Genomic DNA, 26,161 nt, shown 5'->3' on the forward strand with positions numbered 1-26,161 from the left:
TATTAAAAAGCGTTCCCACAAGAGCATCACACACATTCTTCTCTATATGCATCACATCAAGGCAGTGCCTAACATCATGTTCTTTCCAGTACGGAAGCTTCCACAAGATTGATTCTTTTTTAAAAAGAGCTATTGAGACCGGAGCTTTTTCATATTTTCCAAACACCGTTCGTATACCCTTAACTCGAGCATATACCTCAACACCCGTCAATGGCCTAGGCGCAATCTCCTCCTCCACTGTCCCATCGAAAGCCTTTTTCTGCCTACGGTACGGGTGATCACGCCTAAGGAACCTTCGAGTCCTTAAGTACACATCTTTGTGAGAATTCTTCAGGTATATGCTTGATGTGTCATCAATACAAATGGGGCATGCTTTTTTCCCTTTAACCTTGTACCCACACAGGTTGCCATATGCAGGAAAGTCATTCATGGTCCACATAAGGGCTGCACGCAATGTAAACATCTCGTTCTTATGAGCATCAAAACAAGAAACCCCTTCGTCCCACATTTTCCTCAAATCGTCAATTAGTGGCGCAAGGTAAACATCTATGTCATTTCCAGGTTGCCTAGGCCCCGTTATTAGCAATGAAAGCATTATATACTTCCGTTTCATACATAACCAAGGAGGCAAATTGTAGATCACCAAAAGAACAGGCCAAGTGCTGTGCTGGGTACTAAGAGTGCCAAATGGATTCATCCCGTCTGTGCACAACCCAAGTCTTAAATTTGTGACTTCATTACCAAACTCCGGAAACTTCAAATCAATGTTCTTCCATTGCGGGGAGTCAGCCGGATGCTTCAGCATTCTGTTTTTCTGTCTTCCCTCGGCATGCCACCTCAAGTTTGTAGCGTCTTTTGGAGTTGAGAATAGACGCTTAAACCTTGGAATAATAGGAAGATACCACAACACCTTAGCAGGAGGTCCCGTCGTACCAGGATTGCAACTCATGCGCTTGTAGCGCGACTGCTTGCATCGTGGACACTCCTCCAATTGTTCATACTCATTACGATACAAAATACAGTCATTAGGACATGCATGTATCTTCTTATACTCCAAACCAAATGGACACATCAGCTTCTTTGCATAATAGTAAGACTTAGGAATTTCATTCCCATCAGGCAAGATATCACTTAATGCGGTCAACAAAGAAGTGAAACTGACGTCCGTCCACCCATGCTTCGACTTAATGTTAAAAAGTGTTAGCACGGCAGAAAGTTTGGAGTATTTTTTGCACCCAGGGTACAAAGGCTTTTTGGAAGCCTCCGAAAGTAATTCAAACACATCACCTTCGACATTATGCAACATCTCATCCACATCCTCATCCTCGACCTCATCTACTGGATCATCCTCAGCTCCATCCTCACCATCCTCAAAAACATATTCATCATTCTCACATTCTAACCCCACATGAATCTCATTATTGCTTCTGTCATGCACATCATTCCCATCAAGATCCCCACTATACTCTCCACTTTCACCATGCCAAATCCACACATCGTATTTAAGTCTAAACCCACGACAAAGTACATGATCTCTAATGATCTCAACACTATTGACCACCTTCACATTTTTACAATCAACACAAGGACAGTATAGGTATTCCGCACCCATTTTGCGCTGATAAGATAAAGCTGTCTTGCAAAACTCTTGAACCCCATTCCAAAATTCCAATGTATCACGTCTACCATACATCCAACCACGAGCCTTCTCCATTTAGTAAAGTGTCTCTAAACATATATAGCAACATATTATGAATAATGTACATTTGCTACATATTTTACGTAAATCAACTTCAAGTACACACCGTGAATAAACCATTCATATAGTGAAAAAATTCATGTTTCCAAAGTGTCCTTATCACTCCAACCTAACCCATCCTTGAATGTCTACTCTCACTAGTGAATGTATGTCAACTTTCCAATTTTAAGGAAAATCCGGCAGCACTTCCCCCCAGTTCTCCAAGTACACGATGTAGATAATTACTTACCCACATATGTACCCAGAGAACATGGTGAAGAAATGAAAAGCCAAGATGTTCCTTAAAATCGAAAAAAAGACATACATTCACCACCTAAGTGAGAGTAAACATTCAAGAACAGTCCCAACCGGGGACTATTCAAGACTTTCTCCTAATGAGAAAGCCTTGAACGGGTATCTAGGCATATGATGATGCAAACATTCAACATATTATGACAATTATTTATAATTAAAATAGACACAATTTGTAATATCATGAACAAACTTTTATCAAATGGATAAATAAATAGAAAGAAATATAGCTCCATAAAGTTTCTAGTTCATACCAATATAGCAAGCACAATAGATGTAATGTCACGAACTTCCCACTTGAGTAGCTAAGTTAATAAACTTGTGCTTCACTACATATCAATCTACAAAAATAAAAAATATATAAAACAACAACATAAAAGTTAGTGATTATTAAATAACTACAACCATTGCTAAAGTATATTGTAATTACTAAAATTCGAGTCACTAGGTTACTAATCTCTAATTCATTCCTACGTACATTGCTCAAGTAACTAACAAACTAATTCAACCACAATATATTTAAATTTTCCCATTAAAACCACCTAAAATTCACTAAAACAAACATATACAAAAACAAACATATAAATTAAAATACACAATGTAACTACAAATAATCAAAATTGGGGTTAAATTATATTCAAACCCTAGCTAATTTTAGTTTACTCAATATGCCCAATAATTCAAATTGCAAATTGAAAGATAGGTATAACTTTAAATTAATGTTCAAAATGACTAAAAAATTAAACACTAACCCTAAGTAAAAGTGGAAAGGGGAAGAGCATTGGGCGGCTGCACTGGTGGCGCAGAGGAGGACGCGGCTGTGCAGGTGGTAGAGTGGTGGAGGCGGCTGTACTCGCGCGCAGTGGTGGAGGTGGAGGAGGCTGCTTATGCTCGTGCTCGCTGCTTGCTTGCTGCTTGTGCTGGAGGAGGGCAGAGGAGGCCGAGTTCAGAGGTGGAGGTCAGGGGTGCGCGGCGGTGGTGGAGGGTGGTGCGGTGGCGTCAGTAGTGGCGTGAGTGGTGGTAGGTTTTCGTGAACTGAGCGAGGGCTGAGTGAATTGAGAGTGGTGGTAATAGGTTTGCGATTTGGTGAATGAAACAGGAAAAAGAAAGAGGAAAGAGAAGAAAGAAGAAGCAGGAGGCGCGCTTTTTTTTTATTTAATATAATTTAAAAAGGCCACCGGTTCAAACCGGTGGCATTTCTTATAATTGCCACCGGTTTGGTTTGAACCGGTGGCTTTTTTGGTCTGCCCCAAACCGCCCATTTATTAAGCCACCGGTTTTCAAAAACCGGTGGCCATTGACCGGTGTTTCTTTTAATTTTTCTACTAGTGTTCATTGGAAGATCATATTCAATAAAAATTATCTCTTCTGGAGAATATTATCCATGGGGGGAGAGTATATTGTGCTGATTGATAATAGCCCCAATAATCAAGAGATTGTTATATAAGTATAAATCACTTGTATTTAATTCACTAGACAATGATCTTCTGGATCATCAAAAGAGTTTAATAATGAGATATTAGTTACTCAAAATTTTAACATACAAGTAGCCTTAGTGAGCTTCAGTCACCTAATACGGTGAGCTTCTACTCACCTAAAACTGTACAAAATATAAACTATCCTGGTGAACTTCTGGCCACCCATTACATATGCCCATAAAAAGTTGCTAGAAACATATAAATATATATGTACAATCTCTTTAAATGTTTCGTCAAAATAAACTATTAAATTCACAATTCAAATGTATCTCAATCTCAATGTTATGTCTTGCCATTTAATTCATTTCATATATCTAACATTGAGAGAGCGTCAGCACATTATTTCTTTCATATCAAATGAAACTTCAGGTTTTCATAACGGGAATTTATTAAACCCCGGATGGCCTAATTATTAATTATCATATCCAAACACTTTTCCTTTAGTATTTTAATTATGGTCAGTTTTATAATATCGGTATGGTGATCACCTTATTAGAGATACTTTATGCATGGCCATGAATATGATGTGATATAAATACACCAATGTGTTTCTTTCTACAATTGGCAAGACAATTAACTAATACGCATACTCCACTAGAGCATTAATTGTAATCTTGATACATGCTAACCTTGTTGGACAACATTTTATACTCTTCTGGAGTACTTTATATAATCATATCACATTTAATGTATTAATAATGATCTCTTCAGGAGATACATAAAATGTGTCACTTTTTCAAATTTGTCTTTGTCAATTAGTGCTTCTTTCCTCTTCCAAGAATTCTTATCGTTGTAACCTTTTGCATTACCACACTTCAGGTGTGCTAATTCAATAGCAACTGATCTTTAATATGTACATTTATAGCTAGTATAAAGGTAATGACATTTATTCATATCCATCTTCAGGATGATATCTTTCGAAATATTTGATTATCATGTTGCCACCTCTATTAAATAAATTATTGATATTTAGGCTAGTGTATGAACCAAACTGACCATTAACATATTTAATTATTCATGTGCAAGGATTACATAAAAACAATGGAATAAACACTATCTCCCCCTAATCCTTGCATATGGGGGTATAAACTAGTCCAACAATCTTTAAATCCATTCTCTTCTCAAGCCATAAATTCTTTTAGCAATGCATGTATCAAACATAATAAAATTATTCTTATAAACTCTTACTCGTAACTCTTGCCCAATTTTTTTTAATCTTTATATTAAATCTTCTCAAAATTAAAGTATGGGCATGATGCATGAATATATTTTTTCAACTAAGAAACTCATAATGTCATACTTAGTTTCTTTAGCTCATAATTAACATTGTTTCTTGCTCAAATAGATACTCTTATAAACTTTTCATATAATCAAAAAATTATGATGTAAACATACTTGTATCCTATTAATCACACAAATTCCTATTCACTTCTGGGAGTGAGTAGATCAAGTAATATATGAATCATCAATTCTCACCTTGAGTTCAGTATTCAAACAGAATATTATACAAATCTTTTGTATATTTATTCTCATGCTTTAGAAACTATTTTTTTTCTCCGATTTTCATATTATTTTACTCATCATTCCGATAATTCAACTTTATGTTGGCATATAACACCATATATAATTAAATTCAATCACACATAAATCAATATTTCAGCATTTGTGTCGTGTTGCATCTATATCATATTAGCGGAAAAACTATACTTGAGATATTAATCACAAGATTTATTAAGGTCATACATTAAACTTATATAGCACATAATTTAGCATATACATCACCCACAATTTTACTGATCATATGCCATATGTATAACACTTTAGAGAAATTAATTCATCATAGTTGGAAATTCCACATCACGTGCGTATATCATATGGGAATAAACATGGCTCTTATCGTGGTTTCAGAAAATGACAACTAGCTTCATGGGTGAAAGCTTATGATACGCTAAATTGCTCAAATAGACCTTCTAATTCAATATAGCAAATATTCACAAAACATTCATAAAAAAAAAAAATTCAAGACATGAAATCTAAATTCTCATTCATATATACCACATAAAGTAGTATACTAGTGCATACATATTAGACTTGGTTCCACCTTCCTGATTAAATTAGTCTCTTTCCATATCATACCTTTTGGTTCTTCTTAAAGGCACAGAGAAATAACTAGTATCATCTAGAAAATATTAACATGGCACATTCTCCATGATCAACAATTACATAGTCTGGGTCTAAAGATCAGGGTGGAAGCTTAACAACTTGAATCATTCAAACCAAACAAACAATTCATAATCAATCAAGACAAATAATAAGGTCCATAATCAAACATACTTTATCAATGGACACAATTGTTAGTAGAGATAATAAACATGTAATAAGTAACTAAGTAAAGTGTTGAATAATTTTGAGAATTTAGACAAAATTCATGTTAAATAATTAGTTTACTTAGGCAAAGGTGTTGTGAATTAATTAATAAAGGATTATTAAAGCAAATAATATGTTGAAGGAAGTTTAGAGTTCTCGGCAACGAGAAACGGTTTCTCGTACTATGGCAGTTATGTTAATTGCATATGACGGTTTTTTCCTTCAACATATGGCAGTTCCATATATGGCAGTTTTTTCCACATTTTGTGGACGGCGGTTTTCCTCAAAGTTGGCGGTTACTTTTGCTTTAATATATATATGTATAAGATACATATGTTGTCAGTAATTTTTTGAGAAAGGAAAACTTGATTTCCTTGGTTTTCTTTCTTGAATAACGATTGCATGATCAAATTTTTCATCATCATAATTTCTAAATTTTGTTTTACATTTTAACCACAAATATACTACACACTATTGTGGTGGTCTTCGTTGTATCTCTTAGTAATTTCGTAATACCCGGTGTGTTTAATCAGGGTCGAAATATTACTTTGGGAAACTGATTTTGTTCTGGCCTCGAAGTGTTAATTTGTCCAATTTCGTGTCATTTTTGTGACCCGGTAAACAATTTTCCCAACAATCCAAAGTAATAATTTCAGCAAAAATGGCAACGGTGAAAAAATTGATGTCAAACTTTCAAAAGTTGGACAAATTTGAAGGAGTTGATTTTCAAAGATGGCAGAAGAAGATGCATTTCTTCTTGACCTCAATTGGGGTGGCTTATGTTCTCGCTACTCCGAAGCCCGCGGAGAAGGAGGATGAATCTTTGGATGAAACTAGGAAACGCAACAAGTGGGAGAATGACAAGTACATTTGTTGTGGCCATATTCTCAATGGTATGTCTAATGAACTCTTTGATGTTTATCAATTTAATGATTCTGCTAAGTCTCTATGGGATGAATTAGAGGCTAAATATATGGCTGAAGATGCTTCTAGCAAGAAATTTCTTGTTAGTAAATTTAACAATTACAAATTTGTTGATAGTAGGCCAATCATGGAACAGTTTCATGAAGTTCAAAGAATATTAGGAAGTCTTAGGCAACATAACATAATTCTTGATAAGACCTTTATAGTGTCATCTATTATAGACAAATTGCCTTCCTCTTGGAAAGACTTTAAAAATGGTTTAAAGCATAGAAAGGGTGATGTAAACCTTGAAGGTTTAGCTAGTCACATCCGGATTGAGGAAGAAATCCGGGTGCAAGAGGGAAATAAGGATGTAAATCCTAGTTCCACTACGGTAAATGTGGTGGAGGATGCCAAACAAAATGATAGGAAGAGAGGTGTTGACTCAAACAAAAATAAGGGCAAGAAGCCTAAATTTAGCGGTGATGGTACAAAGTCACGTGCTTGTTGGGTTTGTGGAAAACCCGGACATTTCAAGAAGGATTGCACAATCTGGAAGAAAAAATTTAGCAAGAAAACGGCTCAAGGTGGGAAATCCCAAGACAAACAAGGATGATTGTTCGTGGTATATCGATTCGGGCGCATCGAGGCATGTGTGCAAGGATAGATCATTGTTCAAGACCTTCTTGGAGGTGATGATGGAGAAATTTTCTATATGGGCAATGACTCTACAGCTAAGGTCCTTGGCAAGGGTCAAGTAGAGCTGGTCTTTAGTTCGGGAAAGTCTCTTATTTTAAGAGATGTGTTGTTTGCTCCCGAACTTAGGAGGAATCTTGTATCCGATGCGATCTTGAATCGATTAGGTTTTAAAATGGTGTTTGAGTCAGATAAGTTTATCTTGTCTGAAGGAGGTCAATTTGTAGGACTTGGTTGCTTGTGTGATGGTATGGTTAAGTTAAGTATTTGTAATACTTTAAATGATGTTGTGTATGTTGTTAATGACAATTCTTCTCTATGGCATTTGCGACTTGGTCAAGTTAATTATAAAAAGTTATATTTTATGTCTAAGCATGATTTGATACCCATGTTTGATCCAAGAATAGAGAAGTGTAAGACATGCATGTTAACCAAAATCACAAGAAAACCATTTCCTAAAGTTGTTGAGAAACGTACTTCATTGCTTGGTTTAGTGCATAGTGACTTGTGTGATTTTCACAACACACCTTCTTTAGGGAATAAGAAATATTTGATAACTTTTATTGATGATTATTCAAGGTTTTGTTACATTTATTTGTTATTCTCTAAAGATGAAGCCCTTGACAAATTTAAAATCTACAAAAATGAAGTAGAATTGCAAACTAATGGAAAGATTAAAAGGTTAAGAACCGATAAAGGAGGTGAATACTTTGACCCAAGTTATTTCCAATATTTAGGTTTAGTACATGAAACTACCGCGGCATATACACCACAACAAAATGGTGTAGCGGAAAGGAAGAATAGGACACTAGAAGAAATGGTAAATTCTATGTTGTCATATTCAGGTTTGAGTGATGGATTTTGGGGTGAACCCGTTTTAACGGCTTGTTACGTGTTAAATCGTGTTCCCATGAAAGGGAAAGATATTACCCCATATGAGCTATGGTACAAAAGGAAACCAAACTTGAGTCATGTCAAGGTTTGGGGTTGTAGGGCAATTGTAAAAGTGCCGGAACCTAAACGTAAAAAGTTAGGTGAAAGAGTAGTTGAATGCATTTTTATAGGATATGCGGATCATAGCAAATCCTATAGGTTCTATGTAATAGAACAAAATGACTTTTGGTCGGTTCACACCACCATTGAGTCAAGGGATGCATTGTTTGATGAAAATCGATTTTCTTCAATTCCTAGACCAAAGGATATAACTCCAAATAACACTGCTCAAAGTTTTGATCAAGGTTTTATTAACCAAGAAGTAGATGACCAAACTCATTTAGAGGAGGCATCTACATCATCATCACAATTAAGGAGAAGTAAGAGGCAAAGGAAAGAAAAATCTTTTGGCCCGGATTTTCATGTGTACATGGTTGAAGGATCAAGGGATGAAGTTTCAGTACCACATCCATACATTTTTAATGTGGAAGATGATCCTTTAACATATGAAGAGGTTATGAAGTCTCGGGATGCTCCATTTTGGAAGGAAGCAATTCACTAGGCGAAAAATAGGGTTGGCCACCGGTTCAAAACCCCCCTTTGCCACCGGTTTTGAACCGCTGGCCAGTGGGGGGTGGCAAAACCTAGCACAAAAGGCCACCGGTTCAAAACCGGTGGCAAAAACTAGTATTGCCACCGGTTAACCGGTGGCAATAACCCTTGGCGCTTTTTTTGATCAGGGTTATTGGCACCGGTTCCTGTTCAAAACCGGTGCCAATAATGGCCAAAAAAAATTAAAAAAAAAATTTTTTTTTTTTTTGCATTTTTTTCACTTAAATTGATATATAAACACTAACATATACATAAACTTACTTATTTTTATAAAAAAATGATGTAATATTACAATTTTTGTCCAAAAAAATAAAATAAAATACAAGGTTACAAACAAAGTGGCTGCACAGAAGCAGATTAGCAGCAGCAAGAGTCGAACAGCAGTGGCGTAGAGCATAGCAGCAGCATCAGGAGCATAGAAGCAGTAGCGTAGAAGCATGCAGCAGCAGCCTTGTGATGCGAGGCAACAGCAGCATCAGCATAGAAGCATGCAGCAGCTGCAGCTTCTGCGGTTCTGCCTCACTGATGCAAAGCTCTCTGTATCAAGCCACACTGTCCTTGAAAGTTCCCCTAGATGTGAATTCAAAATCCTGTGAAATAATTCAAGTAAATTATGCCTTATTACAGAGTCACGTCGGCGGACTTCCAACTTAATTTTATACAATATTATACAAACTTTTACAAACGAAACAAACCATAGATCACATGAACAATACATCAATGTAGCATTATCATTTAAAAGAAAATTATACAATATTATACAATCATCAATTATGTACTCCGCATTTACGAGCCAATTCAATATGTATCAATACTATATCAAATGTGAAATTATAATAATTAATATGGGATTAAGGGAAAAATGGGACAGCCTTACATAGTACACAAATACACAAGAATCTCACAACTACCTGATTCCGGGACCGTGACGTCTGAAGGTCTGGTGCCCCGGCCTGAGGAGAAGTATCAATTACATTCTCTCCTTGTGATGGTACCTAAAATCAGCACAATTTTAATACCAATTTCACTCCCCCCATATGCAAATATTCAACAAGTACACCAGCATACTATAACCCGATTCACATGTTCCTTAAGAGCTTTATTTCTCTGCAGTTTTTAAGCACAAGAACCAGTACAATCTCTATATATTCAGAACAAAAGAAGCATTTAACCCCTGCAACTTCACTCAAGCAACACCACATTCCACGCTGCAAACATCATCATCTTCTCATCACAAATGTACTCCCCATACACCTACCACAAATCACACAACGAGGTTCCCTTGGTTCTGCTTCTCTTTGATCTCAACATCTTACTTTCACTTCATCTATAATAATATCAATCAGATTGTGATCAAATAATCACAAAATTCATCTAAACTACTCCACAAATTACCAACAATTTAATCTTAACTGTGTTTTGTGGTCAAATTACAAGAAAATTCATTAAAATTACTCCAGGAATCACCAAAATTTATTTAATATATAGCACTCAGTTTTATGAACATTCACCTAAATTCCTCTACACATTGCCAGAAATTTATCTAATTTACTCATTTTTGAGGTCAAATTTCCATAATATTTGTCTAAATTACTCTACAAATTGTAATTATCAATAAACCACTAGTTTTATCAATGGAGATTAATTAAATTACAGGAAAAATTCACAAAATAGGAAAAAATGATTCTTATGAGAAACATGAATTATGCATAACAAAATGTTTACCTGAATCGTCGTCATCATCATTTCAAATATTAGGGTTTGTACATTCCGATTGATGATTCGTCAAATTCATAGCTGAAAATTCGAATCAAGAGTTCTTTCACTTCCCATTCATTCGAATTCAATTCCCATACATACAAATTACAATAATTATCAGAACAAGAGGGACAAAATCAAATTCAAAATCAAACATCACATACAAATCTAAACTCAAAAACAACGACCCAAATCATAAAATCAAAAATCAAAACCCAAAAACTCAACAAAATCGAAACCCTAACCTAAATTATACAAAATTAACAAAACAAAGGAGGGTTAAACCTTGTGAGGAGCAGCGTCGCCATTAGAGATCTAGGCATCGTTCTCTTAGTTTTTTAAGGGCTTATGCCATTAGTGACGACTGCGGTGGTGGTGGCGGAAAGCTAGGAGGAAGAGAGAGGAGGGTTGCGTTGGTGGTGACTGCGGTGGGAAGCTAGGATAGAGAGAGAGGAGGGTTGCGCTGGTGGTGGCTGCGGTGGAGCAAGAAGAGAGAGGAGACGGAGAGTTCGAGAGGAGAGGAGAGAGAGCGTGTGAGTTAGAGATAGAGAGGGAAAATGGTAGGGTTTGGGGTATATAAAGGGCCGGGTTTTTTTTTTTTTAAATATACTTAGTTATTGCCACCGGTTCAAAACCAGTGGCCTTTCAAATTTTTGCCACGGGTTTGGTTGAACCGGTGGCAATAACTCTTTGCCTCATCCCGCCACTAATTTTTGCCACGGGTTTTCAAAAACTGGTGGCCAATGAGCGTTGTATTTTTCAATTTTTCTACTAGTGATTAATGATGAGATGGATTCCATCATGGGAAACAACACTTGTGTTTTAGCTAATTTACCACCTAATTTTAAACCAATAGGGTGCAAGTGGATCATCAAAAAGAAATTGAGGATTGATGGAACTGTTGAAAAGTTCAAGGCTTGGTTAGTGGCAAAGGTTTTACTCAAAATCCTGGTATTGATTATTTTGATACATATGCACCGGTAGAAAGAATCTCAACTATTAGATTGTTAATTGCACTTGCGGCGATTAAGAATCCGGTGATCCATCAAATGGATGTCAAGACAGCTTTCTTGAATGGACATTTGGAAGAAGAGGTTTATATGCGACAACCGGAAGGGTTTGTTGTGGTAGGCCAAGAGGCAAAAGTTTGCAAGTTAATTAAATCACTGTATGGGCTAAAACAAGCACCTAACCAATGGCATCAAAAGTTTGATGAGGTTGTGTTGTCTAATGGATTTAAGTTGAATCATTCTGACAAATGTGTGTATAGAAAATTTGATGACAACGGTCAAGGTGTCATAATTTCTCTATATGTAGATGACATGTTGATTTTTGGAACGGATTTGTCACAAGTTGATATGAAAAAATCCTTCCTTAGTTCTCAATTTTCCATGAAAGACATGGGAGAAGCGAATGTCATCTTGGGCATAAGAATAAAGAGAGAAGAAGGGAAGTTGATCTTGTCACAATCTCATTACATTGAGAAAGTGCTCAAGAAGTTCAATGTTAGTGAAAGTTCGACCTTTCTTTATTCAACACCTATGGATCCTAGCATAAAGTTGCTACCTAATGAAGGTAATGCAGTTTCACAACTGGAGTATGCTAGAGTTATAGGATGTTTGATGTATGCCATGACAAGTACTAGGCCGGATATCGCTTATGCGGTTGGTCAATTGAGCAGGTTCACTAGTAATCCTAGTATGCTCCATTGGCAAGAAATTCGTCGTTTGTTGAAGTACTTGAAGAAAACCATGGATTATGGTTTGTGCTATAGTGGATACCCTTCGGTTGTTGAAGGCTATTCAGATGCAAGTTGGATCTCAAATAGAGATCATTCATCCACAAGTGGATGGGTATTCCTTTATGGGGGAGGTTCCATTTCATGGGCATCTAAGAAGCAAACTTGCATTGCTGATTCTACAATGACATCGGAGTTTATTGCATTACATTCCGCTGGTAAAGAATCAGAATGGTTAAGGGATTTAATGCATGAGATACCTTTGTTGCAAAAGCCAATATCGCCTATTGTGATACATTGCGATAATAATGCTACTTTCGTTAAGGCATATAGCCAAGTGTATAATGGTAAGTCAAGGCATATTGGAGTGCGGCATAGCTACATCCAAGGGCTTATCAAGAATAGTGTGATCACTATTGATTATGTTCGAACAAATTTCAATCTAGCTGATTGCTTCACCAAGGCATTGGCTAGAGATGTGAATAAGAGGATGGCAATCAATTTAGGATTGGAGCCCTAGTTAATTACCAATGAGGGAGTCTTAACTTAACACCCAATAAGACGTTGGGTCTTAAGTTCAATAAGATTAACTTTTTTATTTGGTAATTGGGAACTTGTTTAATCATCCAAGGTAAAGTTCTAGTTTACTGTGATGTAAAGAGGTTGTTTTAAACTTAATAGAATTCCTGATAAAGTGCTTTGGTCATAGAAGCATGTTGGAAGTCTACCAATATAAGTACGAAGTTTAGCCGCTTCAAGAAGCTATTTGGGCATAGTTTTGAAGTACTTATGAAAAGATAGGGACACATGGCTTTACGTGTCAAGAATAAATATAATCAAGTAATTTATCTTGTGTGTGTAATATCTTCATGAATTCAATATGTATTGCTTTTGATTCAATCGTTTTACGACACCAAATGGATACGGATTCTTGGAATGTGTATTGCACTAAGTGGAAGTTCAAGTCTTTGTACACTTTCATTTATGCACGAGATTGTTTTTTATGATGATGATGTTTTGCAATGTGTCTAGTTTAATTCTCAAAATGGGGGAGGATTGTTGAATAATTTTGAGAATTTAGACAAAATTCATGTTAATTAATTAGTTTACTTAGGCAAAGATGTTGTGAATTAATTAATAAAGGATTATTAAAGCAAATACTATGTTGAAGGAAGTTTAGAGTTCTCAGCAACGTACTATGGCAGTTATGTTAATTGCATATGACGATTTTTTCCTTCAACATATGGCAGTTCCATACATGGCAGTTTTTTCCACATTTTGTGGATGGCGATTTTCCTCAAGGTTGGCGGTTACTTTTTCTTTAATATATATATGTATAAGATACATATGTTGTCAGTAATTTTTTGAGAAAGAAAAACTTAATTTCCTTGGTTTTCTTTCTTGAATAACGATTGCATGATCAAATTTGTCATCATCATAATTTCTAAATTTTTTTTTACATTTTAACCACAAATATACTACACACTATTGTGGTTGTCTTCGTTGTATCTCCTAGTAATTTCGTGATATCCGGTGTGTTTAATCAGGGTCAAAATATTACTTTGGGAAACTGATTTTGTTCAGGCCTCGAAGTGTTAATTTGTCCAATTTTGTGTCATTTTTGTCACCCGGTAAACAATTTTCCCAACACAAAGACTACAAGAGAATAAACTCCCATAGAAAACTCCAATAGTGAGTTAATATAGTAACCAACCCCGCATTGGAATACATTACATTATCATAATAAAAATGATATAAAATAAAACACATCGGCATATTAAGTGAGTTGAACTGAACTGAACTGAACTGATTGGAGCTGAACTGAACTGAACTGATTGGAGCTCTGAAATGAATATTTTATGAGAGAGGGAAATGAAGAGCTGAACTGAACTGAACTGAACTGAACTGATTAGAGCTGAACTGAACTGATTGCAGCTGAACTGAACTGAAATTAAGTAAATCTGAACAGGCCCTTAGAGTATAACGATATAATGTAGCTAGTGAGGAAGACTTTCCTGCATTATTATAGTGCATTGGGATTTTATGGGCTTTCGGGTATGGTGGATCAAAACTTTGATTTATAGATCGACCTTTTTGACGATATACAATTCTTTAAGGCAATTAATCCCAGATGCTAGTCGACACTTTATTATAAGAGCTTCACAGTTCACATGATGTTAATTTGTTTAATCAACTAAATAATCAATTTATCAAAAGTGAAATATACATAATCTATTAGTCTTTGACTGGTAGCCCACAAAGCAATAATAAACATTGTTGACCCCATATTAATCTAAATAGTTGCACATTACAAGAAATTTGGAAACTAAAATAGAACCAAATCAATCATCCTACAAAAGTAACGGGCTGAGCATCAAGATGAACTTGTATTTTCTCTGAAACCCACTTTCAACAACACAACATTAATTTGCTGCAGCTTTTCTTCTTAGAAATTTTGCTCACTAATTAATTTGCCTGGCGGAAATCCATCAGATATATGAGACACATATTAATCAAATACGAAGTACCTTAACAGTTGTTGATTTCTCATGGGTGTATTACAAAGCAATTTAACATGATATATTGATATATTACCGAATGTAAATAGGAAGTACTATATTTGATCGATCCAAGAAGCAATATATATATATATATATATATATATATATATATATATATATATATATATATATATAGAGGAAGGCTCATGTAAGAACCCTCCTCTATATAAGAACTCAATCTTATATAAGAACCCATCCTAGCCATTCATTGGATTTGATCTAACCATCTATAACACTCCTTTAGTAATGGCATTTATGTAATTCTTTACCTTTTCTCTTTTTACACTTTTAACAAAATACCCTAAATCTTAAGGTTATTCTTTTCATTTTCTCTCTCCTTAACATATCACTTTCTCTCTCCTCAGCACTTTCTCTCTCCTCAGCAATTTCTCTCTCAAAATTGGGTAAGTTTATTACTTGTTAAAGTTTTTTTTTTTTACCGATTTCATTGTTTTTTTTTGCGATTTTGCTGTTATATAAAGTGTAAAGATTACATTTGTTTGTTTAAATTTTCTTTTTTTTTTTTCCAAAATTTTTTTCGATTTTTTTCTGTTTTTCTTTTCGATTTCCAGATTTTTTTCCAGATTTTTTTTTCGATTTTTTTTTTCGATTTTTTTATATTTCGAGTTTTTCGATTTTATTTTTCGAGTTTTAAGATTTTTTTTAATTTTGAGTTTTTAGATTTTTTTTTTTTATTTTTTCGATTTTTTTTTCGATTTTTTCCAGTTTTTTTGTTTTTCAATTTTTTTTTCGATTTTTCCAGTTTTTTTATTTTTCGACTTTTCCAGTTTTTTTGTTTTCCAGATTTTTGTTTTTTTTAATCTTAATGTACTTATATGTTCTAAATTTTTCTTACTTGCATGTTCTAAAGTAATTTTGTGAATTTATTGATTATGTTCAAAAGTTGTTTTAATGTTCTAAATTATTTCTGGTTATGTTCTAAAGTAATCTATTATGTTCCAAATTTTTCCACTCTATGTCCGTGATTTGTTATGTTCTAAAGTATTCGGCTAAGTTTAATTGTTTTAATGCTTTAATTTCAATTTACGTACATGTCCTAAACTTTTCTTACATGTTCTAAACTTTACTTGCTTACATGTTCTAAAGTCATTTTGTGAATATGTTGATTATGTTCAAAAGTTGTTTTAATGTTCTAAATTTTTCCTGGTTATGTTCTAAACTAATTCATTATGTTCTAAATTTTTTCACTTTATTATGTTCTAAATTTTATTATGTATGTTATAAAGTAATTTACTATGTTCTAAAGTTTATCCTTAATGTTCTAAATTATTTTGTATGTTCTAAAGTTTTCTACGTATCTTTCTCTTTATGTTTTAAAGTTTATTATTATGTTATAATATTTTCTTCATATTGTATGACTTTTATTTTATGTTCTAAAGTTTACTTTCTAGTTTTAAATTTTATCTTTTATGTTCTATTGCAGTTTGTGTTATTTATCGTACTCCTGAGGTTGTTGGATCATTTAGCCCTGGTGGTACCACTAAGGAATGGATTCCAAGTGTTCCCGAGGAGTTAAAACCTCGTTTGGGGATGATATTCAAAGATCCTGAAGAAGGTCTTAGTTTTTACAAAGCATATGCAAATGCCGCTGGGTTTACTTCTAGGAAATCTACGACTACAAGGAAGAAGAATAACAAAGATATAATTGCTTTTCAATATGGAGTTTGCAATAAGGAAGGTTTCAGGGCAACAAAAAAATCTATTGCTCAACAAACCGTTGATGAGGAAGGAAAAATGTACTATATATTGTTTTAAATATATGTCTAAAGATATAAACTTAAGATTTACACAATCATATATCAATTTTTGTTCAACTTTGACCACTTTCTAGCCATCTTCATCACTCTTTTCCGTTCTTCATTTACTTCTGATGTTATAATCTTCCCACAATACTCCACTCGTAACCTTTTCATTTGCTCAAACTGCAAACAAAAAAAATACAAAGGCATTAAACTTAAAATACACATGTAATTCAGAATATAATAAAAAATACTTTAGAACATTTCCATGTAATTTAGAACATAATCAGATTAACTTTAGAACATAGACATCTAACTTATAACATAATCAGAATTACTTTAGAACATAATCAAGTAATTTAGAACATAATCAGATAAACTTTAGAACATAGACATTAAACTTAGAACATAATCATAATTACTTTAGAACATAATCAGATTTACTTTAGAACATAATCTATCTAACTTAGAACATAATCAGAATTACTTTAGAACATTATCAAGTAATATTTAGAACATAGACATTAAACTTAGAACATAATCACAATTACTTTAGAACATAATCATATTTACTTTAGAACATAATCTATCTAACTTAGAACATAATCAGAATTACTTTAGAACATTATCAGATTAACTTTAGAACATAGACATCTAACTTAGAACATAATCAGAATTACTTTAGAACATAATCAAGTAATTTAGAACATAGACATTAAACTTAGAACATAATCAGAATTACTTTAGAACATAATCAGATTAACTTTGGAACATAGACATTTAGCTTAGAACACTTTAGAACATAATCAGATTAACTTTGGAACATAGACATTTAGCTTAGAACATAATCAGAATTACTTTAGAACATAATCAGAATATGGAGATGTAATTAGAACCTAATCATCTGACTTGACACTTACATTATCCTTCTCTAGCCCCGAATTCCATTGTTTTTTACATTGTCCTTCATAGGTTTCCATGTGCTTCAACAAAAATACTCCACAATCATGATTGTTTGCATTGCTCTTCCATTTCATCTCAATATTTCTTGTTTCGAAAGTGGAGAAAACGGCACTCTTGTTATCAATTTCTTCATAAAATTCACCAAATGCCTTCAACTACAAAATTAATGATATGTACTTTAGAATATAATCAGAATTTACTTTAGAACATATACAAGTAATTTAGAACATAGATATGTACATTAGAACATAATCAGAATAACTTAAATTAGGTTAATGTTCCAAAACGCGTTAATGTTCCAAAATTTTTATATAGCATAATAAGAAAATAATAATTAACCAAGTCAAAACTCTAGACCTTACCATCTTTGTAAAATCATCTCCATATTTATCCTCGATAGAAACATTCGGTGGAAGAAATCTATTATCAATGACATCGAGAGTTCCTTCCAAAAAGTTGAAGCACAACAAATAATAGTGATCCGGTAAAACAGCCGGAAAGAAAACCTACGTTTAGAACATAATCAGAAACTTTAGAACATAAACAAACATGTGTTTAGAACATAATCAGATACTTTAGAACATAAACAAACATATGTTTATAACATAATCAAACATGTGTTAAAACATAATTAGATACTTTAGAACATAAATAAAAATAAATAGAACACAATAAAACTACGATTTACTACGATTGACAGTATTAAGTCTCAAGTTGAGAGTATTTGCCCTGGTGTAGTTTCTTGCGCTGATATTCTAGCTGTAGCTGCAAGGGATTCAGTTGGTTTAGTAAGTAAAACTTACAAATATTTTGCATAATGTTTAGCCAAGAAGCTAATATCTCTAGGTAAAACCCCAATACAAATCATACAATGTAAGAGTTGTAACATGTTGCGCCCTGTGGTTGCTTATTATCATGCTATATGTAGACCTTGATTGATTAACTAGCAGTTATGCTTCAGCATACTTCCTTGCCCCATAGGTCAACAGAATAAATCATGTTCTAAAGATGTGCTACTAAGTAGTCACTGATGTTAAATATAGTCCTCTATCCATAGAGGGATGCAACTAACTACTAAGATATGAATATCCCACATGCCATTAGTTCAGTTACCATACTCAAGTACTCTTAGGCCTTATCGAATTTGGCTATTTCGACGGTATTGTAAAGAGTCAAAGCAACAGCACAAATGAATATAAAACCCACTCGTTCTATATACACTTCTGCAACTTCACAAATCAAAAGCATCAAATCAGCAAGCCACCAAAAGTGAGGCAGCAAGCTAAAGCTTGCTCTTTATGGTCCAGAACTAGATGTTATCCATAAATGTATACACACCAACTCAAATCATGAGCTATACATAACATTAACCACAGCAATCCTGCTAAAACTCCTACATATCATCCCTAACAATGCAATTGACAATTACCATACTCAAAAATTGACATTTTAATTTGCAAAAATCGAACTAATTCGAAGAAAAAAAAAGTAATCGACAGATCTAATTTTTCGAACATAATTATTCACAAAAGTTGAACAAAATAATTCACAAAAGTTGAACAAAATAATGAACAATAATCGAACGAAATAATGAACAAAAATCGAACAAAAATCGATCGAAATAATGAACAAAAATCGAACAAAAATCATTCGCAAAAATCAAACAAAATAATTCGCAAAAATTGAACAAAATAATTCACAAAGATCCGAACCCTAAATTTGCTAAACCGAACTCAAATAAATCAAACTCCATAAGAAAAATCCAACTCAAAATCGCACAAAATAAACTGCAAAAATCGACTCATAAAATCGCAAAAATAGAACCCTAAATCCGAACCCTAAAAATTACAAAAATCACCAATTAAAACTTCAAATTCACTTGAACATCATGCTAATTTCATTAAAATTTGAACAAAATCGAAAACAAAAACATACCTGAAGCGAAATCATTCAAAATTGCAACTTCTATCAGATTTTTGGGGGTTTTAGGAGAGAGAAAATGAGAAAATCGGGAAGAAGAGAGAGAAAGTTAGAGGAGAGAGAAAAGGTTGGGAGGTGGGTAAGGGGTTGAAAAAGTTGGACACGTGTTTTAATCTTAGCCGTCTAAAACAACTTGATCCTACGGTTGAGATGGGTTCTTATATATCTAGGGTTCTTATATATCTAGGGGTTCTTACCGGATCCCTCCCCTATATATATATATATATATATATATATATATATATATATATATATATATATATATATATATATATATATATATGTATAAGTACAATTATAGATAAATATATATATAGTATGAGCACAATACATAATTATAGATAAATATATATATCAAAGGTACAACAGTGATTTAATAATAACCAGACTACTCCATATCAAAAATAAACTTCATCAAAATTACAAATATTTACATGCTGATTTGTAAAAGTGTGTAAAATTATTTACCTTGATAATAACAAAGTATAGACATTTTCATAAAAAAAAAAATAAAAAAAAAAAAAGAAAAAAACAAAGTATAGACATACCTTTGATTGTCGTTTGAGATCAGTCAATTTATGAATTTCATTGCTATTGAAAACAATGTAGAGTTATGGTGCTGATAACGTGTTATAAAATTAAAGAGAAAGAGGAGAAATTAAGGAGAAAATAGATCGATATTCTTATTCAATAATATGTGGGAGTATACATATATTTATACATGAGATACAACTAGGGTTTTGGGGAATAATATCTAAAATATTCCTGAATAATCCTAAGGATATAATGGGCATCCACTAATACATACTTCCTCCGTTTCTTTTTTACTTGCAACACAGCCTTGTGGCACGTGTTTTGAGGTCGGGTTTATGTAATGTAAACGGATAAATTATTCATTATAATTTTTACAAATGATACTTAACCCTATTCTAATATTCGTGTAAAAAATATATTGATAAAATCGTTCGTTTACCTTCACTAATCATCTCCTAAAACTGCGTACCTAAAAGGTGTGTTGCAAATAAAAGAAAACGGAGGAAGTTTATTATATAACAGGAACAACATTTTAAAGTTTAAAAAAAAAACAAAAACTATATTATAGGAAGGGAGTGATTTACGAGTCCCAAAGATGATATCTTTCGGTGTAAGAAGTGACGTGGCAATGTTGACACAAACTTCCATACACACAAACAATAGCATGCAAAAGAAGCTAGCATAGAAAAACGAGAAGCACCCCCAAAAAAATCTAAGCACCCCTCAAAATATCTACCACAAACAAGCTTACACAAATCGACACGTTTTAGCTAACAATGTCATAAACCATAGTTCCCGAACTTTCTACACAATCATACCACTTTTTGTTCCCCAAGATATTTTCTCTACTCCTTTCATTTTCTAGATTCTCTTTAATCATTCTTTACCCTTATATATATCTCAACCAATCTCCAATCTTCTAATATCTACTACTATTAATCCCAATTTTTGCAATAACAATTTGACATATTAAAGTTCAACCTCTGTTTTAATAACCCCAAATTAATTGGAGTTTTGTTAGTAATTTGAGAATTATAATGGAGATTGGGGTTACGTCGGAGTCGTATTACCGTGTTCTTGGTTTAAGTAACGCTTCTTCTAATGAGGAAATTCGTCGCGCTTATCGCAAGTTAGCTATGGTATGTTGATAATACTTCTTTTGTAAGTGTTACATTATAGATTTTAAAACGTTTTTTTGTTACTATTTTTAGGATTGGTTTGTTTTAATTTAGTTATAATTGTGCATGATTTTGTATGTTGAGGTAATGATGATCATGTTTTGTTAATTAATGTGGAATGGTTTGGAATAATATTATAATTGAAGTAATAATTTATGGTTTGATCATAAAGAAATACTTTACTTGACTACTTGTAAATAGTGATTTCGTATTCTTTTATCGTTGAGGGTGTTGGAATAATGCGACAACTATAGAGTGTCTAGTCATTTTTGTATTGTTAGATTTTGAATTGGTAGTTTGTAATTTAGTATTTGAGTTTAGGGGGTGTAAGCCGTGTAACGGTAGATGTTGAAAAGTTCAGTATTTGTTGTGTACATCTAATTGTCACGCCAAAAATAATTAGAGACATCAATTTTGGGCAAAGGCAAACAGAATCTTTAGATAATCTTTAATTTGGGATAAAATTTCTGGAATTATAAAAATTAACATTAGAAGCTGGCAGAAATGCAAAATAGCTAAAATGTTGATAGCTAAAATGTTGAAAATATGTAATTTCGTGTTTGTAATACTTCGTAGTCCGTATGAGATAGAGGGACAAGCCTTCAATCTTAAAACTACCTCCGGTCCAAGTTAGTTGCAACTAACTTGGACCGGAGGTAGTATGATAGTATGATGACTCCGTCACTCAAATTATAAATAATTGTAATGAGAATGAATTTAGTTGTTATTCAATTTGATTGGTTGTTTGTTTAACTTGAATATTTTGACTTTATTACATTTTTTGTGCTGTACTTTGACTAATGTTAGAGATTTATACATAATATAAGAAAATACGGAGTATAAAAGTAACCGTTATGTAATATCTTGTTTAAATTTTCTCAATGTATGGTCTTTGAATACCAAGCTTTAATATTTATATGTAGGGCCTGTTCTTCAGATTATTTTCAGTCTATTTTGTTCTATTATGTTCTTAATTTTCTTCTCTCATAAAATATTTAGTTCAGCTCATTTCAATCAATCAGAATAGACTCGTAGTGTCTGTTGATTGACAACTAAAATAATTAATATAATGGTCATATTTTCTTCATTGACACATGTGAAAAGTTAAAATGAGTAAATTAAAAAAGATAAACTGGAGGTAGTACAAGTATTTGGCAAGTAGAATAGCATTCTAATGTCTTCAGTAATGTGATCTCATCCTTAAACTCGTTTTTAATTTCATAAATGTCAATTACTCACTAATTTTCTTCCCAATACCAACCCCAAATGGTAATGGATGGAAATGAATGTGTAAGGAAAGAGATAAGTTGGATGAATTATTATTACTACAGAAATTGGCATTGGTTTTCATAGAAATCCATGTACTAATTTATGCCATTACCATTGACCACCATCTATTACCACTTACCAAACGAGATATTAATGTTTGTACTTGTTGATTTTTGGTTCATTGAAAGAAAAATCTTTTCGCACCCTTAGGAGTTAGGAGAGTCTGATAATGATTGTTCGATTGTGTTTATATTGCAGCAATGGCATCCTGACAAGTGGGCAAATAATCCGGCCATGCTTGTAGAGGCTAAGAAGAAATTTCAGAAAATCCAGGAAGCTTATTCAGGTACTTTTTGTTGTTCCTGCTCAATTTAGTCTTTGCAAACATTAGATACACTATGAAGGTGATTTTAACTGAAAATTGTGTATTGGTTTAGTGTTGTCAGATCCCGCGAAGAGGACATTGTATGATGCAGGCATGTATGATCCCATTGAAGAAGTGGATGAGGTATGGTGCAATGAATTCTTATTCAAATCAATGTTCAATGTAGAACACAAATATGCTTAGAGGGGAATGTACTAGAAGTATTTCGTGGGAAATGTGTGAATATTAATTGGTTCCCGAATGCTCCTTAGTCCTTACATTCCTCTTGTTTTAAGCATAGTATTGATTCATTCTCCTTGTTAGTTCAAGTGTGTGTTCAACTGTTCATATTAATTGGCTGGTTTTGAAATATGATTATGTTCTTAACAAGGTGAATTTTAATGTGGAAACAGGGGTTCTGTGATTTTATGAAAGAATTGTTGTCACTTATGTCTCAAGTCAGAGAAGAGGTAAGCACTGAAACATTTTTATGTCTGTAATTACCCTTGATTAAGTGCATGAGTTGAACATATTGAAGCTAAACCTGTGTACAAGTGCTCCTTCCAAATTTTACGGAGAGTACAACGTAGAGTTTTTTTTGTGGAATGTGAATGATTTGACAAGTAATTGAAGCAGTTTTCTCAAGCTTTGTCATTCTGAATTTGCAATTCTAGAATTACTTGTTCTGCATGATTAATGCCCTTAACCTATATTAGACGCTGACGTGATTAGCTGGATCACCGAATAAGTGCAAGACTAATAATAATTTTCACGATCCGATTAATTAACCAAATCTTATCAGTGTCTTGAACTCAGTAGGAGCTGCAGTTAAAATTGGTGTCTAGGGGAAAAAAAAGATGAACTAGTAGCTTCAAGAAGTAGTTCACATGCTTAACTTTTGGTCTATTGCTTATCTTTAGGCTTACCAACCATATCATGTATCTTGCAATGACATTGACAGTCAGTGTTTCTAGTCAGATCTGGCTTGATAATCAGCAAGTGTGAATTGAAAACATAACTTCATTACATATCATGTGTAAAATTAAAAAAACTTGAATATGCTATTACAGACTTGAATGATTGAGTACTTGTTGATCTTTGGTCTAGACTTATGTTGCGTGACTTATTCCATGTGTTCAATTAGATGTTTATAGAAACTTGTAGATACTTGCTTTGCAATTTGTTTGATAACTTCAAAATATCTTTATCCACATTTACGGTATGCAATTCTGATGTATACATTTCAATGTTCACAGGAAAAATGCAATAGCATGGAAGACCTTCAAAGTATGTTTGCCGAGATGGTTCAAGGATTCCAATCGCCTCAATGGTTCTCTTGTCCTTCAGTGGCCAGCAACCAAGGCTGCTCTGGCGTATTACAGCAAGATGGTCAGTCAATTAGACAGGATTCGACAAAAGCTAGCTCAAGTTTTGGGGTGTTTGGAATGAGCAGTTATTGTAGGTAGATGAAACCTAACATCTTGTTGAAAGCAAGCCTAGTTACAAGGGGAAAATTTGACTGTGAATGCTCATATACAAGTACGAAAATGAGCATTGATGTCTAATATAAGCCCGAAGACTGAAAAGGATTGCTGCAAAGTTGACAGCGCTATATGTGCAACATACAAAACATTTGTTCTTCAGATGGTTAATCAGTGTTTGGTTTCTTGTACACCCTTATACGATATACATAGGAGTAATTTTGTTGTGTTTTGCATTCCCTTAAGTGTTCTATATGTGATGTGCAGTCTTACTAGCAAGAATCTCCTAAACAATTATCTTACTCTGCGGTTTTTGTAACCTCTGAAAGAACTTTGACAGTTTTTGGATTGCTCGTTAGCAAGGATTGTTTCAGATTGCTTAAGTTTCTTAAAGTAGTGTCTGTTTTTCAAGGAAGATAAACTGATTTATCTTTCGCAACATCTTCATTCTATGTTTTATAGACTATTGCATTATTGTGTCCTCAGCAAAAACATAAACTTGTTGTCCCTGTTGTGCTTGTGGAAAAGAACTAGACAAATCACTTTTTTACTACATTAGGAATGTTTTTGCGGCCAATTTATTAGGAACGTAATAAAGGGAGGTAATAAGAATGAATCATAGGTGCGATTTTGCAAAAGAAGTATAGTGGTGTAAGTCTCTGTGATCGGCATTTCTCATTAATCAATATACCTTTTTTTTGAGGGGTATAGGGATTATAACTTAATTGTGAGAATATATGATAATATAAATACGCAAAAGATATCTACAGAATACATACGAGAATATATCCATATTCTCTATCACTGGTCATGTTCTTTGTAATGGACCTCAATCTACATTCTAATTTACTTTAGTTACAAAGTCCTTTTATTGTTTTTTTTTTCTCTAATTTTCTTTAGGGTCTGTTCACATTTACTTAATTTCAGTTCAGTTCAGTTCAGCTCTAATCAGTTCAGTTCAGGTTCAGTTCCAATCAGTTCAGTTCAGCTCTTAATTTCCCTCTCACATAAAATATTCATTTCAGCTCAATTCAGTTCAGTTCCAATCAGTTCAGTTCAGTTCAGTTCAGTTCCAATCAGTTCAGTTCAGTTCAGCTCAGTTCAGTAAATATGAACAGGCCTTTAGTTACAACTGTTATAACTTATAAGTCCTAATAATGGATATGTACCTTCATTTCAATTATAATAAAATGTTGTGCCTACTATTGAATTAATTTGATTGATTATAATGTTATTTTGCGTTGCTTAAATAAACCTATACAACTGACTTCCTACTCATTAGAAATTTAGAATTGGTTTTTATTGAAACTTGATCTTATATAGTAAAATAACCCGTGTATTAGGCCTTGGGATAGACATAAGACGGGAGACACAAAAAATGGCACCCAGCTCGGCATAGTAGACTCGCTTATTTATTAAAGGAGTTTGCTGAAATAACACTTGTAGTTCGGAATATGTATGAATTTTATTACTCCGTTAAAAAGACCAACATGACCCGGTTGAATACGAGGCATGATAACATGACATAGCTTGACA

At 33.5% G+C, this 26,161-nt stretch overlaps 1 protein-coding gene, 2 long non-coding RNA genes and 1 pseudogene across 4 annotated transcripts; 2 read left to right on the top strand and 2 right to left on the bottom strand.

The window, feature by feature from the left end:
• Positions 1–10,335: 10,335 nt before the first annotated feature.
• On the bottom strand, positions 10,336–11,326 carry LOC145603043 (uncharacterized). Of its 2 annotated transcripts, none has more exons than XR_014104668.1 (3): positions 11,083–11,326; positions 10,765–10,836; positions 10,336–10,366 (listed from the first exon to the last, which is right to left on the bottom strand). It is a non-coding gene; the product is annotated as an uncharacterized LOC145603043 (long non-coding RNA). The 2 variants fall into 2 exon arrangements; XR_014104667.1 differs by having other exon boundaries at positions 10,351–10,366; positions 10,765–10,864.
• A 1,012-nt stretch (positions 11,327–12,338) lies between these two features.
• LOC145600506 (secreted RxLR effector protein 161 pseudogene) lies at positions 12,339–13,055 on the top strand (annotated as a pseudogene).
• A 3,760-nt stretch (positions 13,056–16,815) lies between these two features.
• Positions 16,816–18,481, bottom strand: LOC145600177 (uncharacterized). Its single transcript, XR_014104256.1, has 3 exons — positions 18,182–18,481; positions 17,777–17,974; positions 16,816–17,039 (listed from the first exon to the last, which is right to left on the bottom strand). It is a non-coding gene; the product is annotated as an uncharacterized LOC145600177 (long non-coding RNA).
• A 2,673-nt stretch (positions 18,482–21,154) lies between these two features.
• LOC145602852 (uncharacterized) lies at positions 21,155–25,015 on the top strand. Its single transcript, XM_081659006.1, has 5 exons — positions 21,155–21,472; positions 23,039–23,126; positions 23,218–23,288; positions 23,558–23,614; positions 24,401–25,015. Exons 1-5 carry the CDS (start codon positions 21,371–21,373, stop codon positions 24,608–24,610), a joined length of 528 nt encoding a protein of 175 aa, XP_081515132.1. The 5' UTR covers positions 21,155–21,370; the 3' UTR covers positions 24,611–25,015.
• The last annotated feature ends 1,146 nt before the right edge of the window (positions 25,016–26,161 follow it).

Source organism: Chenopodium album, chromosome 21, assembly GCF_948465745.1.
Source record: "Chenopodium album chromosome 21, dcCheAlbu1.1, whole genome shotgun sequence".
Lineage (NCBI taxonomy): Eukaryota > Viridiplantae > Streptophyta > Magnoliopsida > Caryophyllales > Amaranthaceae > Chenopodium > Chenopodium album.